Raw genomic sequence first — 10,415 nt, 5'->3', positions numbered from 1 at the left:
TAAAAGGAATCGTTTTAAATTCAGTCTGAGCAAAAAGTACTAAAAATGTTTCAAATCGGATTGAAATCGGATTGAATTTGGCTCGTTTTTGTGAACAAAAACAAATGAAAAATGTGATCTAAAATGAATCATTACTCAGCAGCACATAAGAGGACAGAGATAAGAAGACCCCACCGGAAGTCCACAGACAAATCTCTTTGGAGCCAGGTTTTAAAAATAGATTTGATTTGATTTATTTATTGTGTTTGAAAAATTTAGATGTTGCCTGGATTTACATTATTTACAATGTCGAGTAGCTGACCTCACACAGCCAAGGGTAATGCTGCTGACACGCCCCCTGCCAAAAAACAATGCAGTTCATCCCTATAGACCAGGGGTGTCAAATATACGGCCGGCAGGCCAGAACCGGCCCACCAGAGGGTCCAATCCGGCCCGCAGGATGAATTTGTTAAAATGTCTCTTTAAGATTAGAATCTAATCAAAATGTGAAATACTAGATGTTTCACTTCCTGTGACTAAATGTCTGTGCCTTTATAGATCCAGTGTGATGTGTAAATAGTTAATTTAGGCATAACATTGTTGAAATAGCACTTGTTTTTTCTCAAGAAATGTCATATTTTGTAATAAGATACTTCGGTTCTCGCTGTATAGTTTATTATACTATTATTTGACTGGTCTGTGTTCACTGGTCTGGCCATGTGTTTGCCTCCAGGCTCTTTCAGTGAAGACATCAAGGACACCGCAGGTCTGGAATAATGCCCTCTCCAGATTTGACAGGCGTAATCCAGCAGTGGTCCCGTTCATTTTTGCATTCATTTCTGAGGCTGCCAACATGGCGGCTCATTACAACCAAGTCATGTGACATCCAGAGCTCTGTAGGCAGCTCTCAGTTGGAGACTGAAAGGCCAAGAGTATGATATTGTGTTCATTCTTTGCCAGAACGGAGCCAAACATAGATTATTCTAGGGCAGGGATGATTATTCTAGACGAGAACGTGCCTTCTTAGAGGTCATTAGACAGATATATACATATATATGTGTCATCTTTGAGGACTGAGCCTCAGGATTGAGGTCATGTACATGCTTGCTTATGTTTCCTCTGTTCTCCTCGACTGAGCACATTTGAATAAATTCATCCATCATAACTCATCACTGACTCCAGTGGCTTCTTCACTGTTCTCTAAAACCTTTATAATCGCAAGTAAATCCACAGCAACTAAGATTATATTTTTCTACATACATAAAAAAAAACACTGTTGATTAACTGATTGATTAATGAATGAATACTTAACTAGTTAAATTATTCATGCCAATTAATTATTATACATTCCTAATTCATTTATATGTAAAAGAAATTCTCACTTTAATCTCAGAATTCTGAGAAAATAGTCAGAATTCTGAGATTAAAAAAAGTCAGAACTCTGATATTAAAGAATAAGTCAGAATTCTAAGAAAATAATTCTCAGAATAAATGCTATTTTATTTTTGGTGGCCCTAATACTCTATCTACTATTCCATAGTTTCTTGTATTGGGTAAACATATTTTTCCATTCGCGTTTGCAAGGTGATATCCAAACTAAAACAATACACTAGTGAACAAAACTAGTTTGCGACAAATTAACTTTGTTGTGTATTTTTGATATTAGAAGAGTCCGGAGGCAACAGTACTACACACATTGTAATTTCAGATCAAATCATCAAAAAAGATGTACGTGGTTCTTGCCAACTGTCCTCTTTTGTCTGGTGAGACTGATACTAAGAGAAGTGATCAGAAGCCCTCACTCAGCTCAGAACACAGTCCACATGCTGCAGATACATTTGTAGATCTATGTCACTGCAGTTCTCAGGTCTTCAGAGACCTGGCCTACTTCATCAGGGAATGGAAACAAATTCACCGCAATCACTGAGCAGGGAAAACACTCTTCAGTCACTCATTATCATGGAAATGGAAAATAATGTACAGTATATTTATTTAGCAGCTTTTGAACACTCCAACGGCTTCAGGTTTGCCATTCACACACACACAATCATACAAATTTCTATGTTTTATTTCACACACACACACACACACACACACTATTCACCCACTGCCTGCAACATCTGGCAACAGCTCCCTCTGCAGTCACAAGTGTGTATTGACCTCTGAGTCTATATTTACAGGAAATAAAATGTGATCAATCTCTTGTCTGGATTTCTGACAACATAGCATCTGTCACTGTTTCTCATGATTCCTGCTAATGCAGTCACTCTGATAAACACACTGGGACGCGTCCTTGGGCAAGGCACTTAACCCCACCTTGCTCCCGACGACTACTCTGGAATGTTAGCGTTGTGCGGTAATAAAATCATTTAATACAAGCAAACACCATCAACATGATTAAAGCTGTTGTTTTAGCGGTAAATAAACTGCTCTGTCTTACTAAAGCATGAGGCAGAGACCAACATACCTGTGCACCTGTCTTAGGAACGTTTGTTTTACTAGTTTTCACTTTCTCACATTCCACTTACAGATTTCAGGCAAAATAATGAAAATAATTAGCTTTTCTTCATCAAAAACTCATTTTTTGTTGATCTACGATTTATTGGAACTCTGGTCACATGGAATTTCTTTTTTTTGACAGTTAATTATTGTTCAATAAAACAGTTTTTTTAAACTGGAAACTGAAGTTTGTAAACTGCTCACTCTCCCACACCAAAGTCCATGGAGAGAATCTGCTCTTTTTTCTTTTTTTTAGTTTACAGAGACACAGGAGCTTCTGACCAGTGCTGGCAAATCTGATTTTAATCTGAAACTGATTTTGCCAAGCTTGAATTATACAGCGTGTCTGATATGTGGACGCCACAAAAGAGTATCGTGAGGGCTCCAAAATTTGTCACACAGCAAATAAAATAGAATAGAATATCTTTATTGGCATTGTCAACACTGTACAATGAAAGTGGATGCAGTGGATGCAGTCCTACCAACATCTGCTTATCTGCTTACAAACTTCACAATTCTATGAGACATTAGTTTTACTACATTAACACAGATCACAGCAAAAACAAAAACTCAAAATGTTTACTTAAAAAAACAACAAAACAGGTTACAGTGTTTGGAAAAACAAACAAACAAGCTCACTTTTCTTGATGAAGCAGCATTAAATACAACGGCGAGATGAGACGGTAAAGCTGTGACAGTACATTTGTATCGACCACTCAGTAAAATGATGGACACTGCATAATCAGTACCCGACAGTAAAAACATGTATTCTAATGTGAACATGACATTCATCTAAAGCAGAGGTCATTCCAGTAATGTGTAACACCATGACTCGTTTTCCTTTCTCTGAATCCGTGAATTCTGAAATCTGCTCGAAGGGTGCACGGCGTCTGTGGAGGTTTCAGGTTTAGGAGAGGGAGCAGTTTACAGAAACTTCAGTTTGCTTTTACTGTATATGGTAAAGATGAAGCAGTAAACATATTCTTAAGATGTACTTTTCCACTGCAAAGTCCCGGCGCAGCTCAACTCAACTTACATATGACACAAACTAGTGACTAGTAAAGCAGTTGTTTTCAGTGTAACTGAATCTTTAGAATCAGTTTGTTGCAGGTTTTTAGGTCTTTTTAATTGATCTACAGTTTGGCAGTGTCTGATGTGATGCTCAAGACTCTTCCTGTGACGACATTCTGACCAATCAGTGGACGGCAGTCTGATGACATCACACATAGCATCAGCTCAAATTGCTTGGAACCTCGCCGGTACCAGGTACCAGGTACTATCACTGATGGTAAAGCAAAAAGCTGTGCTGGGACTGTGTAGTGGAAAAGTGGCATAATTTAACAGCATAATTTCATGTTCTTATGTGTAGTCATGGTTTCGTCTTTCCAAAGAGGTGCAATCACCAGCTCTGAAAGAAACCTCCGGTATAACGCTGTTCAAGATGTTTGTAGGACGGGACGACGACTATCTCACTCGCTGACGATTCAGCAAACAGAGTAAGAGACAAACCTCGTTCATGAGACGTAAGAATGTAATAGTGTGACAATGTCAATCCAACGCTCATCACAACACGTAATCTCACTGACCATTCATACTCATGTGACATCAGTCATTGTACTGGTGTGCTCTTTTGTGTAGTGTGAACGTGGCGTGGTATGTAATGAGATATCACATTAACCCTTTATGTGAAACACATCTAATAGTGACGTGGGCTCACATTTGAGTTAATGACATGACGAGTAGTGAAATGATTATAATGCGCATCTCTGAACATATGGATGTGTGTGTGTGTGTGTGTGTGTGTGTCAGTCAATGATGTGACCACACATTTCTTACAGAAATACCCATTTGCAGGACAACAAAAGACAACGAGTGTCCACTTCAGTATCTTCACCCTGTCTCTTTCTACCATGATGGAGCAGTGTTGGCCAGTCTCCTCATACGCCTAGAAGAACACATTGGTCACATTGTTACAAACAATCTAAACACATTATGACACTGTTGTTTTCAGTCAATACTATTATAAGGAGAACTTTGTTACAGTAAGTTGATTTGCTCAAAATGAAAAGAACCTCTGGTTATTCAGTTCCAGAAACACAACTTCCCTAGGATCCAGGTCCAACTCTGAGATGGGACCTCAAACAGCTGTTCTCATTAGATGCATGAATATGACAGATTTAATAAATGTTGGTCAACCAGCTCAAAAGAATGGTTGAATTTTTTTAGGCATTGTATATTCTAAAACACTAGAGATATTTTTTGGTGTGTGGTGAATAAAACTCTTCCTGTTTGCATTCAAAAAGTCTTTAAATGTTTGAAAAGATCAAAGCGAGAATGAATATTAAATATAGATGTGTGTCAGTTTTTTGGGGGGTTAAGTTATGGAACAAACTTGACGATGGAATTAAATTGTGTTTTTGGGGTTGAAATGTAAAATAATGACAGTCTAGTACTGTAATTGTAAGTGCAATGTTTTATGTATTTTCTCAACATTTCTGACTTTCTTGCTTTTTCCTTGTGTTGTACAGGACAGGCAAAAATAAGCCTATTCCTTGTTCTGTTGTTGGCATAATTGTGTTAAATGATCTGTTTACTTTTTATATGAATGTAACTGAAATAAAGACATTCATTCATATTTGACTCTTAAGTATCCCCGACTATTTACATACCATCACCCACAATGCAAATCAGTGTTAGGCTCTTGGATAAATACCAACAACACGCCTGTGGCTACAATTGTGCAGTAATTCTATTTAGCAATAAAGACGATTGAACCCTTTCCCATTGTTTTAATTGATAGTTTGTCCATATCCTCCAACCACACTGAAGACAAAGCCCAGAGGTTAGTGGCAGTTTTTTTTTGTTCACCGAGAGAAACTGCACAACGTATAAATAAAAGAATGTAAAACAGCATTAATGGAATTCACTAAGAGTGCATGTAAATAAAGGGCAGAGCCAACATTTTTGGGATGTGAAAGTAGAATTTTGAATGTGACAGAGACAACTTTGTAATGCACAAAGAATCAACTGGCACAGTTAGCCTTGTGTTGGCAGTGAGGAAGCTGTGGGCAATATCACCTCTGCAGGCTCGCAGACTGGACAGTGTTTCAGCATTGACAAACTGGACGTTCACGGCCAACAGCTGCATAATCCAACTAGTGCTAATATTATAGTGCATGTAGTCATTTCTGTGAGCGATGATCTGCTTTGTCATGCAACACTATTCTGGGTTTGATCCAAGAGGTGATTATTTCACAAAAGAGAAACATCCAGTGAGCAGCACTTCTACAACATTATAATCTGTGCACTAGACATTATGTTCATTAGTGTTCGACCTTCTCCGTGCTCGAGATCGATGTTCAACTGAACAGACGACAGATCAAACAAGTAACTGTAAGAACTGGATAAAAAACTTGGATAGAATTAGAAGCTCCTATTCTGAATACACTGAGCTGTCTCACCTTGTGTTCCTGTCTTGGTCTCGGATCTTCTTCTCCATTTCAGCATCTGTGAGAGTCTCCAGCAGGGGGCACCATTGGTCCGCATCTCCAGTATTGCGGATGGCGATCTCTACTGTGGGGAGTGGATTCTCACTGTGGGGAAATGTCACACACATTGCATTAAATAATCAGTGCATGACAGAAGAATCACCCACATCGCCTTATGCAGCACAAAGCAGCCGAGTTACCTGAAGGCATACGTCCTCTGGTGCCAGCTGAGTTGACCTCGAATGCTGTAGGCGATAGTGGTCACAAACTCTCCTCCCAAACCCAGCTCAGAGCAAAGCTTCAGCGCAAATGACTCCGGGGAGTTTTCCCTCTCTGACATGTCCCATTCAAACTGGTCCACTAGCGAGATATTCCCCACATGGATGTTCAGCTGAGGGACACAAAACAAACATTATATACTATACATCTTATCTCATCTTAGTTTCCCTTTAACACCAAAGTGGCGTCTAATCTTAGCTCAAACTAAATGGCTAAAAGATTCCTAATCATTTATGACCGTAGTATATTCGTGTAGATTTACATCTTTCAAACTACCCTGTATTCTACGATTCCCCCAGGTATTGACTCACCTTGATGATGACTCTCTGGTCTGCCTGCTCTTCTAGTATGCTGTCAGCGGGGTAGGACTCAATCTGCTGACGAATGGCTGAGGCAATGGCAGGAACAAAGGCCAGAGGATTCAGGTCCAGGTCATCACACAAAATCTCCGCAAACATCTCTGGGGTCATGAGTTTCTCTGCGGTTGTAGAGGAGGGAAAAAAAATGTCAACTTAACACAGCAGAAAAAAAACATTGAGAAGACAATTATCACTATATTTTCCAAGTCGCAGGTCAATCGCTGACAATGTTGTATATTTTGGAGAATCACAAGCTCATTGGAGTTTACCATTCATGTTCCATGTGAAGGCATCTCGCAGTTTCTGTCCATCGATCTCCATGTCAAGACGAATGGGAACCAGAGCCTCGACCTGGGCTGCGTTCTCATGGATCACTGCAGGGTCATGGTCATCAAAGCTGAGTGACACACAAGACACAAAGTGGAATTATTACTGCTGGACCAAATAACTCTAAATATTGATCTAAATTGACAGTATTTTTTAAAGAGATTTACATGATTTAAAATCTGATATGCCAGTCAAGAACGTGTAAGTTTTTGTGATTCTTTCTGGTTTATTGAGGAAAACTCATGTAATCTCACTAGGCCATGGAAATTGCATCTTCAACAATACAGTAGAGCAGCAGAGCTACTTTAGTGTATTTTAGTGGAGAACTAATTAATATCAGATGAAGACTGAAAGGATTAAGAGTCATTGTAATGCACTATCATGTATGCAAAAAAAAAAACTTTCTCACCACAAGGGGAAGGTCCTCTTCCTGTCACGACCCAATCTGTTGCGGTTGATCGTGGTGGAGCAAGGCACAGCATCTAGATGGTGAGAGCTGTTGGGAAGCGTGGGGACCCACTGACTGCTCCTCTTTGCTTTCTGCTCTCTTTACAGGGGAATAAAAAAGAAAAGTTAAGAAGTTGTATCTTCTTTTAGTAGTATGACAGGAATCAAGTATTACATTCCGTAAAGTTGCTGGGTTAGATAAACGGACACATTAAGAAAAAATACCTCATCAGACACCACAATATTAGTCCTATTCATTAAAAACTGCTTTAGTGTGGACTATATGTGTGTGAAACTTATATATTTATATATAATATATATATATATTTATATATTTGACTTTACTGTTGGCTGTTTATAAAGAGTAACGCCATTCTGAGCACAATAAAACAGAATAATACATTATTCTTACTTACTGATTAAGTGCAAATGTATTATTCTGTTTTGGGTCCAAGTAAGACAGACTTGAGCCACATGCCGGTTAAGTGACAAACACTGTTGCCTCAAAGCAAGAAGGTCACAGTTTAGATTCCCAGTTCGACCGAGGGCCCTTCCGTGTGCAGTTTGCATGTTTTCCCCATGTGCATGTGTGTTTTCTATGGGTACTCGAGTCTACTTCCACAATACAAAAACACGCAGAGGTTAAATAGACACTTTAAATTGTAGGTGTGAGAGTGAGCGGTTGTTCGTCAGCCGGGATTGGCTCCAGCACCCCCACAAATGCTTTGTCACACTGAGTTATGTTGCAGCCTCATGCTAGAAGTTACTCTCATTCATCTACACTTAATGTCCCGTGATGACAAAGTGAAAACAATTCAACTTTTTTGGAAATATATCAAAACTAAAACATAGTAATAATAATGAATAGCTGTTGTACATCTGTATTTGAGGACACAAACAAAACTAATAATTGCCAGAGGGAAAAAAATACCTGAGGTAAGCTGGGGGCTCTGTGCTGATGGACACTGCCTTGTACTTCTCGTCATTGCCCTCAAAGATCTCTTCACATTCTGATGCCTTCAGCAGGGTAACACTCGTGGCTACAACAAATACATCTTTCGTTAGAATTGAACTGCTAGTCTTGGATCTTCAAGAGTAGCAATGGTCCAAATGGACTCTGTAAAGTTCCAGTTAAAAAAAACAAAAGGCACTTACCGTGTGATGATGCCACAATTTTTTTCCGTTCATCCACAGACGCCAGCCTCCTCCATAAAGATGGGTATCTCTTATACAAAGAGCCTCTGAACATGCGTAAATAGTTTCCAACCTGCATGGCAAAGGTTGAACATTTGAATTAAACCTAAAATGATCATTTGGCCACTCTTAGTAAAATTCAAAATATATGGAATTAATAAGCCTAAATGATCTCGTGCAAGTCCCATTCGACCACATCATATGTCCTATACATCAATAAGGCAATGCTGATTTAGTAAACGATTTATGTTGAAATAATGCAATTCCAAAATGACATCATCATGATGTCATTTATGCAACATGACAATGACTAGATGACCTATACAAGCTCTAATATTATTAATTGTAACAGTTAATCTGTTCCTACATCACAAGATGTACCTTTCTGACTTCACTTCTTTCTGCCTTTGTGACATTATTCTGGACACAGGGCCATAAAGCTTCAGGTTGGGACTAAAGTGATGCATCTATCATTTGCAGAGGTGTCTCAGATCTTTTTTGGACTATATTTTTGACCTTTGACTCATCAACTCTGAATGTTAATCAGCTGGAGATACCCTCCCAATATTCAAGTATGATGAAAATCGGTAAATACAATGTGTAGAGAAAATTATACCCGTTCTTTAGCTCACAGGGATTATATACCTGCACAGTATCCTGCTTTCTGTCTAAAAGGGGGTGTGGTGTGTGTGTGTGTGTGTGTAGTCCAGGTGATGGGAGGCAAATGCACTAGTGTCTACAATCATACACATAGAATAATTCATATTTTGATGGTAAATCATGTGACATGCTCCAACAACAATTCAAGATTCTAATCTATTAAACAGTAAATACTGAACAAAGTGTAACACAATTTTGAGTTAATATTTTCCCAAAATGTTTCAAGCCTAAACAGGATTGTCTCCTAACACCAGCTTAGTAAACACTATACTGTAAATATCACCCTTTACAGTTTAATTTACAAATATTATAAAAGTTTTTGTTTTTCAGGGTTCAACACATTTCTGTGGCCACAAACCACGAATCCGATGCATAGCAGCTCTTTAGTTTTGCCTGATCAGACCTCAGAGAGACTAAACACACGCGGCTCGGAGTGGGACACTGACAGGCAGAAATCGTAATAGTTTTGTTTTTTCAACGAAATTACTAAATATAATAAATTGCAGACTAATAGAGAGTGTGGGAACGAGCTCAAACTTCGCGACAATGCATTGTACGAAACTTTTTAATGCCGGGCACGAACATGTAAGAGAAAACTTTTACTGCTTTAAAACTATATTTTACAACCAGGTGATAAGTTACGGAACCAAAGCAAAGGCAAACCCTTAAATAATTGGTTTAGGAGATATCGATAAATGAGGTTTCATTCGCCGGTTGTTGTCCTGTGTTAAATTTTATCACATGCCGTTCAGAGTTGTACATGGTTCTTTGTTGTCAATGGGACTCGTTAGCATGTTAGCACGCTAACCCTAGACGACCATTATAATGGATAACTGGGCTAACGTCAGCAAGCTAAGCGCTGTAATTGAATGAACAGATAGTTACATACCTCCGATCCAACCATGTAAAAATCCCCATCTTGTTCCAACTGAAATTTCACTGGCTTCTGACCGAACGTTTTACTTAAAGCCAGTTGCATCTTTAATAGCAGTCGATAGGCAGCTAACTGCTAACGAGCCTCGTCTTCTCCAGGTATGTTCAAGACTCGCGGTAAAGACAGTGCCTCCATAAAAAGTGTTCAGTTGAGCTTACTGCACTTCTACAACACAACAGCACGTATGCTCAATAATATTAAATACACCAAATAAATAACCAGAGAATGGTGTCACACTTTACAGAACAT

The 10,415-nt window shown here is 38.9% G+C and overlaps 1 protein-coding gene across 1 annotated transcript; it reads right to left on the bottom strand.

Annotated features, from left to right (window-relative positions):
• Nucleotides 1-2,889: 2,889 nt before the first annotated feature.
• Nucleotides 2,890-10,300, bottom strand: LOC122758355 (SWI/SNF-related matrix-associated actin-dependent regulator of chromatin subfamily B member 1-like). The gene is made up of 9 exons (XM_044012475.1): nt 10,122-10,300; nt 8,534-8,645; nt 8,310-8,418; nt 7,341-7,478; nt 6,874-7,001; nt 6,557-6,723; nt 6,167-6,357; nt 5,940-6,071; nt 2,890-4,423 (listed from the first exon to the last, which is right to left on the bottom strand). Exons 1-9 carry the CDS (start codon nt 10,209-10,211, stop codon nt 4,384-4,386), a joined length of 1,107 nt encoding a protein of 368 aa, XP_043868410.1. The 5' UTR covers nt 10,212-10,300; the 3' UTR covers nt 2,890-4,383.
• Between the last annotated feature and the right edge of the window lie 115 nt (nt 10,301-10,415).

The sequence above is a fragment of the Solea senegalensis genome, linkage group LG21 (assembly GCF_019176455.1).
Source record: "Solea senegalensis isolate Sse05_10M linkage group LG21, IFAPA_SoseM_1, whole genome shotgun sequence".
NCBI lineage: Eukaryota > Metazoa > Chordata > Actinopteri > Pleuronectiformes > Soleidae > Solea > Solea senegalensis.
This window is presented reverse-complemented; position numbering and strand designations above follow the sequence as displayed.

Excerpts from the sequence above, each read along its gene's own strand:
- LOC122758355 (XM_044012475.1), bottom strand. The coding sequence starts at position 10,211 with ATGCAACTGGCTTTAAGTAAAACGTTCGGTCAGAAGCCAGTGAAATTT. Across the intron at positions 8,646-10,121 it reads TTTACATGGTTGGATCGGAG|GTTGGAAACTATTTACGCAT; the intron begins GTATGTAACTAT and ends TTTGCCATGCAG. Across the intron at positions 7,002-7,340 it reads AAGAGGACCTTCCCCTTGTG|CTTTGATGACCATGACCCTG; the intron begins GTGAGAAAGTTT and ends TGTGTCACTCAG.